The sequence below is a fragment of the Lethenteron reissneri genome, chromosome 22 (assembly GCF_015708825.2).
Source record: "Lethenteron reissneri isolate LAM-NWPU_2019-01 chromosome 22, ASM1570882v1, whole genome shotgun sequence".
Taxonomy (NCBI): domain Eukaryota; kingdom Metazoa; phylum Chordata; class Hyperoartia; order Petromyzontiformes; family Petromyzontidae; genus Lethenteron; species Lethenteron reissneri.
The window spans coordinates 1,328,093-1,351,698 of NC_083800.1; the positions used below are offsets into that span (position 1 = coordinate 1,328,093).

Genomic DNA, 23,606 nt, shown 5'->3' on the forward strand with positions numbered 1-23,606 from the left:
TGGACAAGTCGGGGAAACTTAAGCGCACATGGCATCTCCCCAAATGCAAAGGTTGGTGGCTCTCGAAATCAACGAAATATTACATTTCATTTTGACTTAACTTTCGTGACTGCAGGAAGTCATATTCTTGGTTCTTTTGATAAAGTCACGTAAAAAATAATAAAATGAAATAAAAAAAATAAAAATAAAATGTTTTACTTAAGTTTTTTGTTTTTTTTGTTTTCTATTTCCGTGACTTTACTGAAAGAACCAAGAATATTACATTTCACCCTGGAGAAACGTAGCCGACCCTGCCGGAGGATACGTGACGGTGCAAGTCACGGCGGAGGGGGTGGTACCCCGGTCACAGGATTGGTCACTCTGAGGGGGATTGTTCGAGACTCCCTGAAGGGCTACATCAGGGGGCAGCTTCATCTCGGCGACCTCGTGCCGAGCGGGGACAAAACCATTCTGGAGTAAGAATTGAACGTTGCTCAGCAGCGTCGAGAACGGGCTAAAAGGTAGCGCTATACACGCAAATCAAATGGCAGAGATTAACCAACACAGGCTCCGGCTAGATAAGCATCTTCATGAGACAGTCTCAAGGATGATGAGGTCCTCCCTGAGACGCTCAGACCCCTCCTGGACAGCGAGTAAAGATGCGGTCCCAAACGCAGCAAATCGCTGCCACCATAACGTGGAGAGGAGACGCACGTCGACAACAAGGATATTCACGTACAAGTTGAGAATTAACTAATCCATCCACGCTACTATAGATTTTTTTCAGGGTCAGCGTTGTTGACGAATACGAGTTTTTTTTCTTGTTATTGGTGGTGTGGTGCCAGGCAACAACACTCAGTTTATAGCGGTCTGCCCTTTTCACCGAGTGCCCTGCACATGTCCACTCGTATTGTGGGAATGGACGCACCTGGATCGGTTGGGCGACTGTTATCAAATCCCCCAAATCTGGTTGCATCTCACGAATCATCGATTACAAGTTCACGGTTTACATTCGACTGGGAAACAAATGGGCATGTTCACTATTGGTATTCTTTTGGGCTAGATCGTGCCGTAGGTATAACGTCAATTTGAGCTATAACCCACCACCACTCGACCAAAATCCAAACGAGGCAAGTTGTCTGTTGGAGATGTGTGTGCAACTCGATTTGGTTTTCCAGAAAACGGGCATGTTGAAAAGCAAGCGCAACGCTGGCAATCGTCTACGATGTTTCGCTGTAAATTACACCCAGCATCGTCGTCATCATCAGGTGCGAGCAAGAGGCTCTCGACTCTGGAGTGAGAACGTGCTTCTTGGTCCGTGCCCTGAAGCGGGCGCCAAGCCAGCGGGGGCAGCGGGGGCGGGGGGGGGGGGGGGGGAACAGCCGGCTGAGCTGGAACTCTGGAAGTGCCAGTTACCCTGCAGTCATTGATTTTCTACCGCACTTTATTTAGACGTTGAAAACTTTCGTTAAGTGCCATTTGCACGTGGATGACGACGGCGGGGGTCCCCCCTCCTCTGCCGTGTCCTCACTGTGGGGAGCATCGCGAGTCCGGGCCGCAGAGGCGACTCTCCGAGAGCGGCGTCTTGTGGTGTTGTGGGGGACCGAAGGAAGCGGACGGAGCGACGTTCCCCGGCGCAGGCCTCTCGCGACCCTCCTCGTCGTGACTGCCGGCCTCAGGCCTCGGCGCTGGCCTCGGGAGCCGAATTCTTGCCGAGCCGATGCCGTGTGCCATGCCAAGTGTGTGTGTAGGTTGCATGCGCTATGCAAGCGGTGACGTTTAAACTCCACTTCAGAATTTTGATGACCCAGGTGTGGAAGGTGAAGCTGTTTTACAGACCGGCGGACTGGTGTTGAGTCTGTAAACTCGCACGAGTAATTTTATGACTTGAGTTTACCAAATGTATGAGCACAGTTAGGGGGCGCATGTCTGCTATGCTTTGTGAGACCACGTGTGTGGATGGTAGTTTGGTATGGAATGTTTGTGTGTGCGTGTGACAATCCCACTCAAGCTCTGCTTTTGCAAGCAGGGGGAATAAAGTGCGCCTTCATGTCTGGAGAATATTGCGATCGACAATCGGGGATCCTCGCACGCACAATTGGAGGCACGGTTGTTGCTGGCTTAATCGATATTCAATTGTGGCATTGTTACAACCAAAATTTTACTGCTTTGCATTATCGACCAGTTTGTGACTAAGAAAAAATAAATCTGTGCCTGGGTGCGAGTGAAGTTTGTGACGTCCCCGAATTGATGAGGGGCGAGACGGCGGCCGTGGTTGCTCGGAGCTCAAACTCGCTCGCTGGGTGGTCGTGAGGGTTGTCGCCTGGCGCCTGGACCCCTCCTCCAAGCCATGGGTCCCCCCGGGTGCAGTTGCAATGCCGGCAAACCCGACGGCTGCGACACTGCCTGCAACTTTGACGACCCCAACATGGCCCCGCCAGCCCCTTACCCCGGACACCAACCTCATCCTCGTACACGCATCGTGTGAGCACCCTCCCCGATTGTTTTTCTGGCAGCCGATTGGCCGGTGTAGCAGGAGCCGTGATGTAAACGCCAGTCCATCTGTACCATCTGGCTGGGACGCGCCACCCACAAACTCCAGGTTTTTGGTACCAAGCAGTTTCAGAGCCGGTGTGAATCATTTCCTGGAAGTTTTTTTAATGGCTGGTGGTGTGATTGTACTCGTGATGTTTCTGATGTCTAATGATGATGCTGGTTTAGGTAACATCGTTACTTTATATTTCTGACCGCCATGTAATGGTGTTGATGTTTTATAGTGGTCTAAGGTTAGAGAAGTAGTTCATTACTGTGGACTCATTGTTTGGCATCGATGGTGATCAGGGAATTGACAATGTGTATGGTGTTGACGGTGATGATGTGATGGTCATTCCATTCTCTTTGCGATTTGCACTCGGCTCGTCCAAGATAATTGGCATTGATCGAGCATGTTTATTATCATTATTCACGCGTATTTTTGGTCAACAGACTTTCAAACCTCACGGACTCGGACGCAAATTCGCGATTAAAAAAAAAGCCATAAATAAAAAAATTCACTTAAGACCAGTAAACCATTGCAGACCTCACAGCTGCTTTGTAAAAGCATAAAAAAGGTTAAAAAAGTACTTTCAGAAGACAACACGTCATAGTGAGATCGTGTGGGACCCTCTTGAGGCAAGGCTGGGCTGAGATGATAAATTAATAATTATTTCAGCCTGAGGTGGGGGCCGGCTGGCTGAAAAAAGAATGGAGTTTTAATGGCCAAAACCAGCACCCTTTAGATCCCTGGGTTGATAACCAGGTTCACAGCTGCCATTAATTAAACAGCGTAAAGTCGATGTTGCCAATGATAAATACACACTCCAGCCTTGTGAAGAGAGTCTCGCATTCACCACGAATATTCAAGTAATTTTCAGTCTTCAAAATGGGGACGAGGAGCACGTGGAGCGGGGAACGAACAAACGTTGGAGACGTCACACGGAGGGACGGACTGGTGATGCGGCAAATGGGCCTGGACCGGTGGCGTTTTTAATCGCCAGAAGGGTTGATTATGGGTGATTATGGGTGATTATGGCCAACGAACAAGACCGGTGACGGCATGGCGGCCGAAGGAAGGACCGCGGCCTATTTGAGGATGACCACCGCCGTGGAGGTCGAGCGACGGGGCCATCGCGAGTGCATCGGTGAGACGAGACCGATGGGTTTCAGGACTGTGAATAGGTGGCAGTATATCGAGTCCATCCAGCAGTCGTTAGATCACGATACGTGGTGACGAACAAGTGCCGGCCTTCAGCAGTGGATAGACCATGGCAGATGCTACCGACGCCAAAAACGACGATGCGTAACAAGAAATAAAATGGGGGGGGGGGGGGGGGGGGTGTCACCGCGGCCCAACTTTGGGGGGCATGAGCGGTTTGGGGGGCAGCAGTGGCCGGGATGGGCCCCCCCCTCTGATGCCGGTGGAGAGAAGCGGCAGGGGCTTGCAGGGGACGGGCGGGCGGGGCCTGGGCTGTGGCTGTTGGGGAAGAGAAGGGGGTACGAGAGACGACACACGGGATGAGAATTATCCACAGATTCGGCATAAATCCCAAGGCTGGGATACAGCCAGGCTATAACAACGCATCGCGAACAGCCCTTTTGTCAATCCACTGCTGGATGAGGGCCTCCCCACACCATGCGTGGCGTGGGGGTTATTTGACCACACTTCACACCGCTCGGAGTTGACGAGGGTGGGGAGCGTGGCACAGGAATTGGTATTGCTTCACTGCACTTCTACTGACCATGTCTGCACAAGGCAACGATTGGATTAAAGTCAGGCGTGTAACGTACCAATTGCAGCCAATCCTGAGACTTGTGATACACGTGATCCCTCGTGACCCCTGTAGCCACTGGAGGGCGCTAGAGTCTATGTTAGGAAAATAAAATAAGATTTTTAAATTATATCTTGTGCGACTGCAGAAAGGTTCATGTCGCTATTAACTTGAACCAATCTCCCACGTGCTCTATCATAGACCAATTTACCATTCATCAGGCAAGTTCAGCGAGTAAATATTTTGTAAAATTTGTAATACAAATTTTCACACATCCTTTTCGGTTTTTTGTGTGGCTCAATCGTTTTTGCCCCGATTTATATTTGCTTCATTGTTATACTTTTAATAAAATTGTCATTTTGGTGACTCGGGGTCACTGCTGAAAATTTGAATTCTATCCTGGTCTCTTCAGTTCTCACCTGCATAAATAAAGCAACCAGGTGAGAGCCAGGTGCCCTGTACACATGCCCTGTACACGTGCCACAGGCAGCGTGGCGTGGTGCGAGGACGGGCGTGGGACAAACCACAAAAAACACCAACCGAACGCGACACGGCCGCTCATTACCGCTGCCTCAGAGGTCGGCGAGGTCGGCGAGGTCACCGACTTGAGGGGCCGTGGCCTGAACGGAGCCCCGGGAGGAGCGGGGGCAGCCTTGGAGGGACTCTGAAGGAACAACGCGCGTGTCGCAGCAACGGTGCCGGGGGCCGCTGGGGGCGGTGCGGGGAGCGGCGCGGGAGCGGCGCGGGGAGGGGCAGCCGTTGTTGGGCCGCGTGGTTCGTGCTCGACTTGAAGCGGGGGCTTGAGATGGCCACTGCCGTCGTCGTCTTGGTAACGCTGGCGGTGGCCACCGTCGTCGTCTTGGCAACGCTGGCGGTGCTCCTGCTGCGAGTTGTAAGAGGGGCGAAGCGGCGGAGGTTCATTTTAGTGGTGGACTGTCTGCTGATGAGGCACCACGTGCCGATAAGCCGGTTCGGCATTTTGCTTGTACCTGCCAAATCAAAGCCGTTGAAATTGTGCACTCCCAGAAGGCCGTTGGGCCGACGGGCTGTGAAATGAATACTTTTATCATTCACGTGGAGGCCAATGATATGTGTGGAAGAGGTATTTGTATGCTCCTCTGTTATGTCTGGAAAATGAGTGTTAGCGAGCGCCTATTAAGGTTGTGCCCAGGTCACTGGCAAATAAGACTCTTATGGTCTCTTGAGTTCTCACCGGGGTTAAACGAAATGTGATTGACTTGTACGCAGGAAGACATCCACATGCACGTGTACACAATCCCTACTCCCCACCACATGTATAAAGACCAAGACAAAGATCCCGTGTATAGCCTTAACAGAATGTCGAGACAAGTGCGAGCACCTATAAAGGCCGGTATGGCACACCAGGGGGCGGGTGATACAGCTATAGTGCTGTGACGGTTCCACCTGAAGACGGAAGCTTGTGTTGCCTCCGAAACGCCGTGATTTTTATTTTATTTTTATTTTACGTTTATTAATTAAACTTTTTTTATCTACGTGACTTTACTGAAAAAAACCTAAGAATATGAATCCTTGCAGTCATGAAAGCTTCAAATCTAGAAAGATAATACTGTTTGACTCGGAGTGAGACTTCCTCTGTTAAACTAGAGCTGGTCATGAGCACATTTCCCGGATATGGAACCCTCTCCACTCAACTGCCCAATTGCTCCTGAAAGAGTTGAGGCGGTGGGTAGAGTGCTCTGACGCAACATACCCAGGCAGGTGCTATGTTTTAGTGGGCAGTGATTACCAGGGCATCGAGCATAAAGCAACATGGTTGACCAATAGGAAGCCATCCCTTGACCACAAAAGGCATTGATAAGCCTCTACTGAGAAAACCATGGAAAGAGTTTTTGAGCTACAGGATCAGAACAAAATATTTGAAATCGTGTTAGGGGCCAAAAAAAACCAAATCCTCGTTGCACCCCAAGGTAAATACAAAAACTTGCCAACACCCGGGTCCTTTCAGCCTTACCGGGGCCTGCGCAGCAATTCCAAGGCCCTTATTGATCGTAAACAGAGGGTCACGACCCCTTTAATGGTGTTGTTGGCCCTGACCAGGTTAATAAAAAGGCACACACCTCCGCAAAGACAAACACTCCTATCTAGACAAACAGCTGTCAAGGCAAAGTGGTTGTTGAGGTGAGATTGGCACGGCGCACGGAGGGTGCTTGCAGACTACTCCAAGCTGCCTTTGCCTCCACAGTGCCGATGTTACCACACCGCACCATGTACTCGTTAATGGCCGAGCCCACCTAGGAGAGGCACATGACAAGATGTCGCGTCACTCGCCGCAGATGTTAACCGGAGCCAAGAAACCGGGGCTGGTGGCTTTCGTGGCGCAGCGTGCAAAACCGCAGCAGCACCGCCGCCGCCACCACACCGCCGCCATCAACCACGAAGCGGCAGCGACGTCATTACAGTGTTCGTGCCAGGCCAGGTGCACACACTGGTGCTCTCACCTGTCGTGCTGCTTGTAGCCGATGCTCGTTCTCCTCCGTCGACGGACACACACGGCCGCCACCACCGCTACCACCACCACTGCCACCACTGCCGCCACCACCGCACAGACCACCACCACCACCACTGGCAGCCCTGTGGGGGGCGAAGAGAATGGGGGGTGGGGGTTGGGGGGGGTTACGGGTCGCAGGAGTCGTAATGGGGGGGGGGGGGGGGGCGGCAGGTGGATGGTCAGGAATATATTTAGTTGATGCAACTGTGTGGGTGTGGACGTACACATGCAACAAAGAGAGAGACGTGCTCCCTCCCCCGCCCCCCCCCCCCATACAGCCTGAACAGGATGTTGGGGCAAGTGCTGTTAGCGAGCAGCACCTCTGAAGGCCGGTACGGCACATGAGGTGGGTGGCCAGCACCACGCCTGGCCGCCTTTGTCTCCCCACTGGCGATGTTTACGACACATCGCACCAGGTACTCATTTTATAAGGTCGAGTGGAACTCGGTGGAGGCCCAGGACCGGTTAAAATATCGGTCGCCAATGGCGGCCGCGAGCGGTAATCGAACTCGGGTTGCACACGCGCACACGCTGGAAGCAGCAGCGACGGTTGGTGCATCACTGCACAGATGTGAAACTCCTTGCCCGTGGGTGTCGGGGAGGTGCCATACGGGGATCGAGTGTTGCCCCCTCGCACGTGTGGGTTTTCTCCGGGTGCTATGGCTTTCCTTCCACGTAAACAATAATTGGCCGATAACACCAAAATATATAGAGGACTGCAGAGCTGTGGGGTGGAGGGGGGGGGGAATTTGGCGCCGGCTGTTCGCCCGGCTGCCGCCTTTGCCGTTCGTCTGCAGTTTCTCCTGGCGCCTCCGAGTTGTTCTCTCTCCTGGACAGCGAGGATACCGTGCGGCGGCGGCACAGCGTCACCGGTTGAGTTTCCTCTTAACAAGAATAATAGTGAAGGATGAGAGCGTCTCACCTGCTCCACTCGCACGCTCCAGGCAGAACGGAGGCTCCCAGCCGGGGTCGCAGTGACACCTGCGCAGGTTGTTGCACACCTGGGACACGACGCACGCATTCCCATTACTCGGATCGTTAGGGTCGTTTGCGAGCAGTAATCGTGTTCGTGACGAGAGCGGTGATCGTGTTTGTGATGAGGGTCTGCGGCTGACCAACCCTCCACGTGCGGCCTCTGCACCGGGGTTTCCCACACTCCAGTCCTTGCGGCCCAACACTTTCAATCTTTTATGGTTACCGGGGCCTTATCCATTGAAATTTTAATTCAGTTGTTGCGCGTTGCACGAGCCGGATGATTGGTAAACACATCCCATCTGACATAGATGGTGATAATACAAATTGTGATTGTGTGTTTGTGTGTGTACGAGTGTACGTGTGCGTCACATATGGTACTCGCTAACAGCACTTGCTTCAACAGCCTGTGAAGGCTAGATGGGGGGCATCTTTGTGTGTCTGTGGTAAATGAGGAAAAGGCGGCCCGGAGCAGTGGGTCGCGAGGACTGGAGTGACACAACCGGCTCCTCGAAAGCTCGTCCACACGCGATCCCCACCCCGAACCCGTGTCGAATACGGTGGTGTCTCACCCCGTGGCCGTTGCACTTGGCCGTGCACTCGTCAGCGCCCAGCGAGCTCACGTCCTGGCACTTCCCAAAGACGCACACCTAGAGCATCCACACAAAGACAAAGAGATCCCCGGTGTAGCCTCAACAGACTGTTGGAGCAAGTTCTGTTAGCGAACACATAAGGAGGATGGCACGGCATACGTGGGGGTGGGTGGCCAGCACCACGTCCAGCGTACAAAAACAGCCGCCGTTCGCCACGAAGTGGCGGTGACGTCAGCGCGGCGCCTGCGCCGGGCCAGGCGCACTCCGAGGCCAAGTGAAGTGTCGAAGGCTCGCTGACAGGAGGTCACACACAGAGACATCCAGTTCTGATAATAACAATAAATTATCGGTTTACCTGCCACGGGACAAACATCCGTCTGTGGCAGGTCATGTGTACGAGAGTTCGTGGCTATACAAGCCACTCGAACGGATCAACTCCGCGACATCCACTCTCTGCGGGCCGTTCCGAAACTCCCTCGTTGGCGTGACGAGCACACCTTATCGTCGCCGCACTTGGTGCCAGAGAGGACGCTGCCGGCTGGGGGCTCCCCGGCAGTGGGGGGCCGCCCCGAGCGGTCGCTCTCGTGCCCAGCGATCTTGCAGACCGTGAGGGCGGCCCCCCAGGGCACACGCAGGGTGTACGTGACCCCTGTTATGGGGTAGCCCTCCCCCCCCACGCACTGTAGCTTCCCGCATCGCGTGTCCCTGTGGGGGGGGGGTGGGGGGGGGTAGAAGGGGTGGAGGGTCAGTCGGTAGATCGATGGGGGGAGGGCGGTGGAGGGAGGGGGCCAGCCTCCAATGTCAGTAGGAAATCAAACTTATCTGTTCTCTCCGCAATACATATATTTTCTAAATGATGAAGATTTTTACGAATAATTATTATTGCTGTTCTCGTTACTCTAATTAACAATAAGAGTGGCCTTTGCCCATGGACTCCACCAAGTCTTGCTCCTTGCAAGGGGGGTGCCGCTTATACTGGGGGGCGGTCTGGGCCCCCCGCGGCCTGCAACAGAGTTCTGCTTCGTGTCGGCAGAAATCATAGAACCCGGAGAAAACCCATCACCAGGGGGGCGGTTACACACAGATGGATTAAATAATCCATTGCTGATTGGGTTGCCACACCGTAACCCAAACCCAGCAATGCCTGCTATGCTCTCCCATCTGAGTACGCGAACAGGCCCGAGCAGGCCTGAGCAGGCCTGACCAGCCCCGAGCAGGCCCGAGCTTGCTAAGCTCTCGAAACTGGGCGGTGGGGGGGGGGGGTCTCACCTCTGGGCGCAGGCCACGTAGCCGTGCGTGTCCACGCCGCAGTTGCCGTACTTGTTTCCCTGCACGTTCACGCGCTCGAAGCACACGGCCGGCGCCACGTCCGCACCTACGGTGCACGGTACGGCGTGAGTCTCAAGGTCCCTCGTTGCGAGGGCATCCCCTCACCTTGGCCAGTCTCACTCGGCCACCCGCCCACTCACACAGCCGTCAGCTCACCACAACAGACAAATATCCCCCATATAGGCTTAACAGACTGTTGCTGCGAGTACTGTTGGCGAGCACCTATGAAGGCCTGTACGGCAAACGAGGGGGTGGGTGGCTTGTACCATGCCCAGCCGCCTTTGTCTCTCTAGTGGAACAAATTACACATTGCACCAGCAGGTACTAATTTGAGGTTGAGTTGACCTAGTGGAGGCCCAGGACCGATTCAGATAATCGTCACTGGTGTTGGCCGTGAGCGGGAATCGAACTCGGGTCACCGGTTTCGTACCGCAGTGTAGCGCTAACCACCACACTACCGCTCCCCAATCATCTCACCGCACACACACACACACTCTCTTTCACTCAAGGGAAGGAGGGAAAAGAAGCAATTAAGGGGCATCCCAAAGCGTGAGGTTGAAATGGAAGGGCTTGAGGAGTGGCTTGAAAGCAGACAGGGGGGGTGTGGAGTGGGTGGGGGCAGGGGGGGGCGGTGTAGGGACGGCGACTCCGTGATGTGCGGTGCTCCGGCGGGGCTTACCGGCGCCCCACAGCGAGCGGCACTGCTGGAGCGGCGTGGGGCACGCGCCCGAGTGGCAGAAGGCGGCGCCGCCCTGGCAGGGGGTGCCGTCCGCCATGCGGAGGTTGGGAGGGCACGACGGGGCGGCGCCGTCGCACGACTCCGGCAGGTCGCACTCGCTCCGCGCCGGGCGGCACTCCCTGCCCGCCGGTGCCACCTGCGCCAGCGTTGACAACAACCCGGCGAGAGCTTTTACAGAGCGTTCCCCCCCCCCACCACATGGATGGGCTGATGTGGGCAGTTGGGCGGCGGCAGTGTCGTGTGACCGTTTTGCAGGTCTGCGACACCGACGAATGAGGATGGTGGTCGTGGGTGACAAACTGCTGTTGTCTTCCCACAAAGTGGTGCTCACTTTAGTGATCACCGAGGAATGATGATGATTATGAACTAGATTTTGAAATCATGACCTTCTAATTGTGAGTTCGGTAAGATGGCCATAAAACTACCCAGATGCTGCATCATCACCGTCGTCATCGTCGTCATCGTCGTCATCGTAATCATCGTCATCGTCATGATCGTCGTCGTCAGCACCCGGTTGCTCTCCCACCTTGCAGCTGTCGCAGCAGGCCCCGTGCGCGCACTCGGCCCCGGGCTGCAGGCGGCAGGTGAGCGGATCGCAGCAGGGGTTGGTGCACTCCTGCGAAGACACACGAGACCGCGGCTCATCCACATCAGCCCTCTGTGCGTGCGATTGTCCGTCAATTCGTGTGTCGGTCCATCCCACAGTCTCGCCGCCCGTCCATGCAGCTTGACAATCCATCCGAGTGTCCGTCCGTGTATTCATCTATCACAAGTGTCCATCCGTCCATCCTTCCATGTGTACATCCATCCATACATCTGTCCCGACATCTGTCCAACTGTCCACGCATTTCTCCGCCCGTGTGTCCGTCTCGTCCGTCCATCCGTGCGTCCGCAAACCTCGGCGGTGCCGCAGTCACACTCCTCTCCGGGCTCCAGGAAGAGGTTGCCACAGACGGAGCCGCCGTAGACTTCGCCGGGCGCCGGTGGGGACAGCAGGCACTCGGCGAGCCCCGTCAGGAGGAAGTTGCGCAGGTCCCCCTGGCTGCAGCTGCTGAACTCGAGCGGGAACAGCGAGCTGAGCGGCACAAAGACAACAGATCTCCCGTGTAGCCATTGCAGACCGATGGGACAAGCGCCGTTTGCGAGCATCAACTAAAAGTTCATCGGGCGTGGGCGAAGGCACGCCTGCCACAGCTTTACGTGGCGGCGGGGAGGTGGGGGGCGATGCCGGCCATTATGACCCATTAAGGCCGTTACGACCCACTAGGGGCCCCGCCGACAGACTCTGAAATTCAGATCGAGGATGCACGAGAGGAGGCCGTGTGGCCCAGAGGTCAGCGACGCTGGGCCGGCACAGCTTCGGTCGCCCACTGCGATTAAGCAGAGTGCTCGAGTGCAGCGAGTGGATTGAACCGAGTACTCGGTGGTCTCAGCCGGGTCACCAATTACTGCACGCAAACAAATAAGCCACAGTTAAATTTTATTCCGCGTTTCCAATTGCCAAAATTCCAGCTCGGAGAAATGTCGGTTTGACCGTTATATATATTTATATATATAGATAGCGCTGCCCTCTACCGTGCAGACCAGAGGTCGATGGAGTGCTCTCGGAGGTAGCTCTGCGGTATCCGGTTCTGTGGGTCTCTAAGCACCACTGGGCGAGAGTTCCCAATGGATTCGTCGACTCGTGGCAACGCGACACCGATATCGATGGCACATTATGGCTGGCGGGTGAAGGGGCGCAATGAAGCAATTTTTGATTTGTTTATCGCGTCAGCGGCTCGTACCCAAGTCCGGGAGAGAGGAGGCAGCCGCCGCGCTCCTCGGGCGTGGCACATACGCAGCCCCGCTCCGCCAAGTCGTGGGTCATGCCCAGGTTGTGCCCCATCTCGTGCGCCATCGTCGTGGCGACGCCCACAGCGCTCGCGTGGTGGTCCTGCCAACGGGGGGGGGGGGGGGGGTTTGGAGAAGAGCCACGATATTAGAATCTTCATTATGATGGTGCAAAGAAAGAGAGGAATCGATGTGGCGCACTACGTGGAAAATGACAACGTGACGGCGCTGGTCCTTAGGAAAAAAACGTCACTGTTAGAATGAGAGAGCAGACGGCGAAGGTGGCGGCGATCGACGAGTAGACGAGAGAAGCGCGGCCAAAGGCAGAGGGGAGAGGGGACACCCCGAGGACGGACGCAGGGGATGTGGCATGGGGAGTCGTGCGCACGGGGGGGATGTTGGACTGCCGTGGCGCTGCAAGCGGAGCGACGTGGAGACTGAGAGAAAGAGCGGCCGCCCTCACCCCCCCCCCCCCCACGCACCTGATTGATGGCACCAGACTGGCGGATGGAGCACATGCCCGAGATGGGAGCCAGGCCCACTGTGTCACCGACAAAGTCCATCCCGCTGTGGAGACGACACAAGGGGGAGACACAAGGGGGGGGGGGGTGGTGAGATGGCGTCGCCCACCTCGATTCCACGCCCACCACAGGCTGTGCGCGCGTTGATGAGATTGTAATTTTTTAGATTTTTGTTACACAATTTAATTCCAACTGGCACTGCGTGGGATCCAGGGTGGGGGGTGGTCGGGGCGGAGTGACGTCGGCAACGCGACTCACGTGAGGAGCTGCGTGTTGTCGTGGCGCTTGCGTGGCACGAGGTGGAGGAAGCGCCAGTCCAGAAAGCGGTCGAGGGTGAGCTTGGGGTCGGAGGTGATGGGCGCCTTGTCCTCGTGGGTCCACACTTCCAGCCCCACGAGCGCCACGCGGATGTTGAGGGGGCGGTAGAGCTACAGGCCGCCGGGAGAAATCACCGTCATCGGCAGGAGAAGCCGTGATCTGTCTACTGCCGGGCGAACGCTTCTCAAAAGCCGTTGCCGTCTCTCACGATCGTGCGTCCGGTACACGCACGCCACGGGCCGGTTGCCACTCCTCCGGTTCTCTCAACCGATGACCGCGGTGCCTCTGCTAGCCGTGCCGCGACCCGGCCACGCTTCCGTTTGTTCCCTCCGTCGCTGCGGTCGCAAGCGCGCGACTCTCCACGCTCTCTGGTCATTATATTAACGGGCATTTATTGACGCCGTTCGTTCGCGAGCCGGGAGCGGATCCAGCGGTTGGGAGTGCAAGGGGTTGATGGATCACACGGAGATTTGCAAAACTCACAAACCTCGCCGGGTCTACGAAGGGGCCAGGAGATGGCAACACCGGAAGTGCGTTCCTTGAACCCATCTGTGTAGACCTTTGAGTATTTACCCTCCCTTGCATCACGCGTGGCGAGCTCTCTCTGGCTGCGCTGGCTCCCTAACGCGCGCACGGCGCTGAACACTCCCTCGTTCTTTTTTTTTTATATCGCCGTCATCGCGTGGCGCATCGGCTCAGTGGTCAGCACGTCCGGCACCACGAGGCTGGCTAGCCCGAGTTTGAGTCGCAGCCACGGCTGACCATGGGCGCCGTCACGTGGTCGCAGCGCCGGCTCACCTTGTCCACGTGGTTCGTGATCTCCAGAACGCGCTGGCGCACCCGCTGCATGTCGCGCCCCAACTTGATGAACTGGACACAACGACAACAACCGACACAACAAACACGGTGGTGGAAGGCGTGAGGTGGGGGACGAATGGGCGGCGTTCCCGACCAAAACGGCTGGCGCGCAATGCAGTGGCGATGGTGGAGACCACTTGCCACGACTTATTTTTTTTTGGCCAAAAAAAAGTCTCCGTCGGTTAATTGTCCCCCGACAGCGATTTGGCGCAGGCCCAGCCGCCATGCGGCGAGCAAGGTGGCGGCAACGCCAACGACGGTCTACGGAGGAATGCAATGATCGTAATGACGACGACTATTACGACGACGATGACGACGAACGAACTCGGGGTGAACCGGTGTAATGAACGGGCGGCGTAACGAACGGCGGTGAGCGTGCACCGCACCTCGGCGTTGTCCACCACGATGACGAGCGAGACGTATTTGGTGTCGGAGAGCAGCGCCCGCTGCACCTCGGTGACGGGCGCCACCATTGCCGCCACGCGGGGGCGGCCCGGCTGCCAGGGCGGCGACCACGGCGACGCGTCGCGGTGACGATAACGAGGAGGAGGAGGGGACGACGGTGGAGGAGGGGAGGGCGCCGCGTCCGCGACCCCGCAGGTGGCGTGGGGCTCGGCGGAGCGGCGGACGCGTGACGAGGTGTGCTCCCCCGAGGAGGAGCCGGGGAGCGGCTCCACCACGTAGCTCCCGTGGGAGACACGGAGGAGACCGCTGTTGGTGGGGGCGGGGGGGGGGCAGGGCGGGAGGAGGGTGAGGTCAGGGTGAGGGCCAGATGCAGGGTTAGTGTCTGGTTGGGCTCGGGGTAGGGTTAGCGTCTGGTTGGGTTAGGGCTAGACGCAGGGCAAGTGTCTGGTTGACCACGATATCAGCTCGACCACCTGGTCCCGTGCGAAGCCACTGTTGTGCCTTACCGGAGGCCATCGCAGGTGCTGAGGCTGACAGAGGAGCCCGGCTCCCCCTCCACGTGGCCCTGGTAGAGGCAGTGGCTCTGCGAATGGAAGGAACAGGGCACGATCGGAGAGCTCTGTGAGATTTCACAATCGGACGTGATCAATCTGCTGCTGGATGACGGCCTTCTTTCCCAAGCACCCCCCCCCCCCTCTCATGGTCCTCTGGTGGAACAATCCACAGAGCACCCCCTGCGTGCGCACGGATGGATTTCGTCGCTCCATCTCCATTGGGGGCTGGGCCTCCCAGATGCGTTCTTTCCCTCGACTGCCACTCCGTCGTAATTCTTGGTCAAGCCAAGCCCGCTCGCTCGCATCACAATGGTGTCTCGATGCCAATTCATTAAGCAGGGAAGTCACACCGAGGCTCAAGACTCCCAATCAGGAGGGTCCTGCTGCATTGGAATGTCTGACCACGACTTCCATTCAGGAGATTTTGGCTTCACGTGGAACCACCCAGTAAGCACCCACCACCATGCACACGAGCTGGGAAAACACTCAAGAGCTCCGCACGGGATGGATTCAAGAGTCCGCTGCCACACTCTTGACGTCCCGTGGCCACCTCTCGGCAGCCTCCGTGGCCCCAGGCCACGGACGAAGAAACTGAAAGGGAACTTACGAGGATTATCAACTCACCCGTTCCACCGTCGTGTTTGTCACCGGCGTCCCGTCGGCCAGGTAGTGGAACTCCGTGTAGTCTTGCGACATCAGCTCCCTGGAGACGAGCCAAGTTCGACACCAGTCACAGGTGTCCAGGACGAACTTGCGAGGCTCGTAATGACGCAGCGGCTCGTCGATTCGATGCCACTCCACGAACATTTACCGCCGCGGCACGGGGCCCGGTAAACAACTCGGTGTGTGAATGCGCAGTGCTCCCTCCCCATCCCTCCCCCTCCCTCCCTCCCTCTCCCTCTCTGCCATTGGCCGGCAGCCTCTCACTGAGCGCACGCTTGGCTTGCGCCCGATTGGCCGGATGCTTGGCGCTCGAATCGGATTGGCCAGGGGATCCCAAGGGTGGAAGCCCCGGGAATTTCAAATTGTAATTGGGGGGGGGGGGGGGCTGCAGGGGGGTGGGGGGTCGGTTGAAGACCGGTTAAGGGGTTTAAAGGGGAGGGTGCCGACGACGATGATGATGACAATGAACCCTGGTGAACCGGTGTAATTTAAACTAGAAACTTTTTTTAATCACCAGGTAAGGCCCACGGAGCTATGTAAAAAAATTCACGCGACCACGGTGAAAGAGATGTGCAAATATACAGCAGCAGTCGTCAGGGTCAGGATCGAACCCACGACCTGTATAACAGGCGAGGTAATTGACAGCAGCACGACTCCTCACCGGTTCCTCCGCAGCGCCACCACAGCGTCCCGGCCCCCGACCCGCACCGCGTATCGCGCCTGGTCGGGCCAGCGACCCTGCTGAGTACAAGAAGGGGACACGCACGTGGTCACGTGGTCAGTCGCAGCAAGCACGTGGTCCCGTGAACCCATCATCCGTGCAGACCTCTAGCTCCAGACTGCGGTCTGGGGATCGAACTCAGGTCGCCAAGGTCATAGCGCAGTGCACCAACCTCCGTGCCACCGCTCTGTCCCGTAACACTACCAACACGTGTAAATTGAAAATAATCGATTTGCATAACGGACTGCGATCGTAAGGATTAATTACGATTGGGGATTACAACGGCAGCCGCTGTCTGTCTGGAATGGACGATGTAGGGAATAGTTCTGCCTGTGGCTAGCGAGAGTGTGACGGACGATGTGGATGTGGAGTGGACGTGGACGTGGAGTGGACGTGGAGTGGACGTGGAGTGGACCTGCTGGTGGTGGGGGACGTCTGTGGCTAGTGAGAGAGTGACGGACGATGTGGATGTGGAGTGGATGAGGAGTGGATGTGGAATGAACCTGCTGGTGCTGGGGGACGTCGCGACGACTCCGCGACTCCTCCAGGATTCTGGGCAGGAAGACATCTTCCTGGGATAGGTGGATCACGGGAGCGTGGCTCCTACCTGCACGCCATCACCGATACATCGCCACACTCCATCACCGAACCATCGCCACACTATCATCACTACCAAACATCACCCCAGCACCAACTATATATATCCCACCATCATCACTATCACCATCAATTATCACCAACACTCACCACACCAAACCAACAGAGCGCACATCACCGCACCCATCACATCATCATACACCATCACATCATCATACACCATCACCAAACCCATGACGTCATCATACACCATCACCACACCCATCACATCATCATACACCATCACCAAACCCATGACGTCATCATACACCATCACCAAACCCATCAAATCATCATCATACACCATCACCGCACCACCCATCACGTCATCATCATACACCATCACTGAACTAAACCAAGTGTCCCACACCATCTCAAAACCATCCACACGATCGCCAAACCCATCATCTCACAGCATCACCGACCCATCATCCTCCACCGTAGTGACACAATAACAAACACATTTGTAATAGACGTGTGCGCGATGGGTATGCAGAGTACATAGAGTGGGGAGCGGTGGTGCAGTGGTTAGTGCATGGGGCTAGCAACCTAGCAACAGAGGTCAACTGCCGCTCAAGGTTAATATCGGAGACGAAGTCTGAACCAGTCCTGGGCCTTCCCTAGATCGACTCGGCCGTCAATGAGTACCTGGTGCGGTGTGCAGATATCAGCGCTGGGGAGACAAAGGCTGCCGGGCGTGGCCTTCAAAGAAGCTCACCGACTGCACTTTCCCCAACTGGCTACAATACACGGGGGATCTTTGTCTTTGTACATGAATACACGTGTTCCCATGGTACATCTACACACGTGCGCTCTTACGCACAAACGGGCACCACCCATTGCACAAAGACAAAGGCCCCTGGCCCCTGGATAGTCTCGCATACAGTATGCTCCTGATAAGGAGCCATGAGCCTGGGGAAACAGGCGTCATCATGATACAAGACAAAGACCCCTCCCCCCCAGTGTAGCCTCTCACAGACTGTAGGGGCAAGTGCTGCTACTATGAAGGCCGGCACGGTACACGAGGGGTGGGTGGCCGGCCACTACGCCCGGCCGCCTTTGTCTCCCCAGTGGCGACATTTAGACATCGCACCAGGTACTAATTTGAGGCTGAGTCCATCTAGGGGAGGCCCAGGACCAGTTCAGATAATCGTCACTTACACACAGCTACACTACACCACACACACACAGCTACACACACAACACACAGCTACACACAACACACACAGCTACAACACACACAGCTACACACACACACAACTACAATACACACAGCTACACACACACACAACTACAACACACACACAGCTACACACACACACAGCTACACAACACACACACACAAACAGCTACACAACTCACACTCAGCTACACACACACAGCTACACAACACACACACACAGCTACACACACACAGCTACACTACACACACAGCTACACACACTACACACGGCTACAACACACACATACCACACTACACACACACAGCTACAACACACACACACAGCTACAACACACACACAGCTACACACCTACACAACACACACAGCTACACACCTACACACCACACATAGCTACACACCACACACACAGCTACACAACACACACAACACACATACACACAGCTACAACACACACAGCTACAACACACAACACACACAGCTACACACACACAGCTACACAACTCACACACTACACACACACAGCTACACAACTCACACACTACACACACACAGCTACACAACTCACACACTACACACACATACACAACTCACACACTACACACACATACTACACAGCTACACAACTCACACACACACTACACACACAGCTACACAACTCACACACACACTACACAGCTACACAACTCACACACTACACACACACAGCTATACAACTCACACACTACACACACATACACAACTCACACACTACACACACATACACAACTCACACACTACACACACATACTACACAGCTACACAACTCACACACACACTACACACACAGCTACACAACTCACACATACACTACATACACACACTACACACACAGCTACACAACTCACACACACACTACACAGCTACACAACTCACACACTACACACACACAGCTATACAACTCACACACACACTACACACACACAGCTATACAACTCACACACACTACACACACACAGCTACACAACTCACACACACAGACGCCTCCGTGCGAGACGACACAGCTACACAACTCACACACACACTACACAGCTACACAACTCACACACTACACACACACAGCTACACAACTCACACACACAGCTACACAACTCACACACACACACTACACACACACACAGCTACACAACTCACACACACACTACACAGCTACACAACTCACACACTACACACACACAGCTACACAACTCACACACACACAGCTACACAACTCACACACACACACAGCTACACAACTCACACACACACACAGCTACACAACTCTCACACACACACACTACACACACTACACACAACTCACACACACACTATACACACACACTACGCACACACACAGCTACACAACTCTAACACACACACACTACACACACACTACACACACACACAGCTACACAACTCACACACACACACAGCTACACAACTCACACACACACACAGCTACACAACTCACACACACACACACTACACACACACACAGCTACACAACTCACACACACACTACACACACTACACACAACTCACACACACACTATACACACACACTACACACACACACAGCTACACAACTCTAACACACACACACTACACACACACTACACACACACACAGCTACACAACTCTAACACACACACACTACACACACACTACACACACACACAGCTACACAACTCTAACACACACACACTACACACACACTACACACACACAGACGCCTCCGTGCGAGCCGACACAGCGGGCGATTTGTAGCGGAGCGGAGTGGCGACTCGCGCACCAGAGGCACGCGCGGCCGCCTCTGTCTCTCCCCACGTTTGTCTACGATCAGGCCACCCGGCATATCGAACGTACTCAGTTTGGGCTGAGTTGACCTACGCGTAGCCCGCGACGGTGAATCGCAGTTAACTTGTACAGTGGAGGCGACGGGGCGGACACCGAAAGCGAACTTCCCATCGCTCCGCAAATAGCGACACGAGGCACCCCACACGGACACGATCCATCCACGATCCTCACGATCCCCACGGCCACCGCTGCACCGATCCACGTGAATCCGACCACGACCGCGAGTTCCCGGTCCCGCGCCGCTCGACCCCCATCATCATCAACATCATCACCATCATCATCAACATCATCACCATCAACATCATCACCATCATCGTCATCAACATCATCACCATCATCATCATCAACGTCATCACCATCATCGTCATCAACATCATCACCACCATCAACATCATCATCAACATCATCACCAACATCATCATCAACATCATCACCAACATCATCAACATCATCATCAACATCATCACCACCATCAACATCATCATCATCACCATCAACATCACCACCATCAACATCATCATCAACATCATCATCATCACCATCAGCATCATCATCACCATTATCATCATCACCACCAACATCATCACCATCAGCATCATCACCATTATCAGCATCAACATCACAATTATCACCATCAACATCATCAACATCATCACGATCATCATCATCAACATCACCACCATCACCATCGTTCACTTCTCTCGAGTTTCTCGTCTGATTGGGGGGCCGTGGGGGGGGGGGGGCTCAAGGGCTGTCGACTGCGCCCCCCACAAGGACCGCTGTCTCAGCCGAGTTCCATTCGCGGCCACGGCGGTCTGGGGACGTCTCGCGTCGCCTCTCTCCTTGACCCCCCCCCCCCCCCCGGGGTTGCTGACCCAAGTGGTGAAGTATGGTCAAACAGGGAGGAAACGCTCATCCAGCGGTGGATTGACGAGAGAGGGAGGGGGGCGAGGGTTGGGAGACTGTAATTCATTGACTCATACGCGGCGTGTTAATTATAAAACACAGCAACATTTGTGTTTAAAGATCGTTGTTCGTTCAGATGTGATTCAAGCACGCGCTTACCGCTAGCAGCTGGTATCCGTGACCTCGTTGCGACGGCACCGATGATGTGGAAGAGGATGAGGGTGGCGATGGGGTTCGGGAGGCGATGGTGGTGATGATGTAGGAATCTCATTCCTCGGGAAGATGAAGACGCGATGATCGCTCGCTCGCTCCCTCGCTCTCGTTCAGGCCTCGTCTCAGCCGGGAGCGTTCACCGAATGAGCCTTCACCATCATCATCATCCCCACTGCCACCACCACCACGGGCGGTACCAGTGGGTGGTGACTCCTCGTGGTGGTGGTGGAGGGAGGGAGGGAATGGGCCAAGTTCTGTAATTTACAAAACCGCGAGACAAAGACAAAGATCCCCCGTATAGCCTTCAACAGACTGCTGGGGCAAGTGCTGTTAGCGAGCAGCACCAGTGAAGGCCGGCACGGCACACGAGGGGCTGGGTGGCCAGTACCACGCCCGACCGCCTTTGTTTCCCCAGTAGCGATGTTTACTACACACCGCACCAGGTACTCATTTGAGGCTGAGTCGACCAAGGAGAGGCCCAGGACCGGTTCAGATAAGAATCGTCAACGATGGTGTTGGTGGCCGTGAGTGGAATTCGGGTCGCCAGGTTCGTATCGTAGAGCGCCATCCGTTGCACCACTGCACCCCCAAACCACAAGGCACCGTCCAACACGTGCCCCCCCCCCACCACTACCCCCCACCACTATCCCCCCACCCACCACTATGCCCCCCACCACTACCCCCCACCACTACCCCCCCACCACTATCCCCCCACCACTACCTCCACCACTATCCTCCCCACCACTACCCTCCACCCCACCACCACTACCTCCATCACTATCCCCCCCACCACTACCCCCCACCCCCCCACCACTACCCCCCCACCACTATCCCCACCACCACTACCTCCACCACTATCCTCCCTACTACCCCCCCACCACTACCTCCACCATTATCCTCCCCACCACTACTACCCCCACCACCACTACCCCCACCACCACTACCCCCACCCCCCCACCACTACCCCCCCACCACTACCCCCGCCATTATCCTCCCCACCATTATCCTCCCACCACTACCCCCCCACGACCACTTCCCCCCCCCACCACTCCCATTTCTCCCCCACCCCCATCACCCCCATCGTCACAGTTATCGTGAGCAGCAGAGGCGAGTAGCACCCCCCCTCCCTCCGGCTTCATCGCCTCCCTCATAGCCAGCCGCAAGCAGCCGTGGATTACTCAGGTTCTGTCCCACGCCGACAGAAGTTCTCCATTTCAATCCGCAGACTTGTTCCAGGAATTGTATAGACGGTACAGTGTGCGCTGTGTTCAGGTCGCCTGGATAAATGTCTCTCCCGGGCGGCTGGGGTGTGTGTGTGTTGAACTATTGCGTGGAAAAAAAGTTCAACAAAGTTGGAATATTCGACCCCAGGCCAGCATTCGATTGCAAGAAACACGTTTTCGATTCCGACTCGGGACAGAAGTTACAGGAAACGGCCCTTAAGATTTGTCTCAAGTCTGACGAACGCCCACAATGTCGTAACTTTTTTTTTCAATACAGTATATACATTTCAACTCTTCGTTTTACGATGAGAGTACAAGAGTGAAGAGAAATGGTATATTAAACCGAATATAAAATGTCCAACGTTCTCTGACTGTAGCCCCAGACTGGGTGGTTAATCGATCCCGTTGATGACTTGGCAGGACTGTTGGTAATTTCACTCATCATAACTCGCAAAGTATGAGCCATACAATACTGTACACGGAAAATTAGTCTAACAATTATACACGCAATTTTCTAAATGTACGTTTTGTTTCTTGATAGGGCGTGACCTCTTCCTGGAGAGCAAACAATGACACGGAGAGAGACAATAGCCACATCAGACACCGCCTCACTGCCATCTGCGAGCCTCAATCAATACATATTTTGGAGCTGAATCCAGCAGTGGATTAACACATTTATTTTGCGGCGCAGTATTGTTATTACAATATTAACCATCTTAAAGAGAGGGTCTATTGCCCGTCACATCCGGCAGGACACCACGACCAGTGATTCCAGTAAGACTCTACTCTGAGTTGTTGTTGTTGTCGGTGTTGTTGCTTGTCCTGAATCAATGCTGCTGCTGCTGATGGGCTGTGCAACAAACACTTTCATTTAACTTTGTAATATTAATGAGACGCCTGTTCATCATCTACTCTTGTGATATATGAATAATAAACCGAACACATTTTTTTAGTTTACCAGGTAGGGCCCGCTGAGCTATAGAGCTATTTTTTTAGAAGCGACCTGACCACAAATGATAGATCAACAAAGTGGCTTATCACGTGGACACTTATATCAGCCAAATACTCTAAACGCGCGTGGATTATAAAAACGGAGGGAAAAACTCGGGGGACCCGGATAAAAATGCATGCGGCCACGGGGAGAGAGAACATGCAAACTCCATATACAGTGTGATTCCAGGCAGGTATTGACAATGATGGCGAATAAGTGAAGACTCTTTGACTTTTTGCAGCTATTAACATGCATTTGTTGC

At 55.0% G+C, this 23,606-nt stretch overlaps 1 protein-coding gene across 1 annotated transcript; it reads right to left on the minus strand.

Annotated features, from left to right (window-relative positions):
- Positions 1-2,916: 2,916 nt before the first annotated feature.
- On the minus strand, positions 2,917-21,686 carry LOC133345451 (disintegrin and metalloproteinase domain-containing protein 8-like). Its single transcript, XM_061556188.1, is given in 21 exon segments — positions 2,917-3,991; positions 4,852-5,016; positions 5,019-5,169; positions 6,767-6,899; positions 7,739-7,817; positions 8,361-8,438; positions 8,879-9,086; positions 9,651-9,756; positions 10,390-10,585; positions 10,976-11,065; positions 11,347-11,524; positions 12,234-12,382; positions 12,762-12,846; positions 13,059-13,228; positions 13,917-13,988; positions 14,363-14,687; positions 14,888-14,964; positions 15,560-15,638; positions 16,260-16,336; positions 16,823-16,926; positions 21,077-21,686. Coding segments are annotated over 21 exon segments (2,769 nt in total). The 5' UTR covers positions 21,189-21,686; the 3' UTR covers positions 2,917-3,856.
- Positions 21,687-23,606: the final 1,920 nt, after the last annotated feature.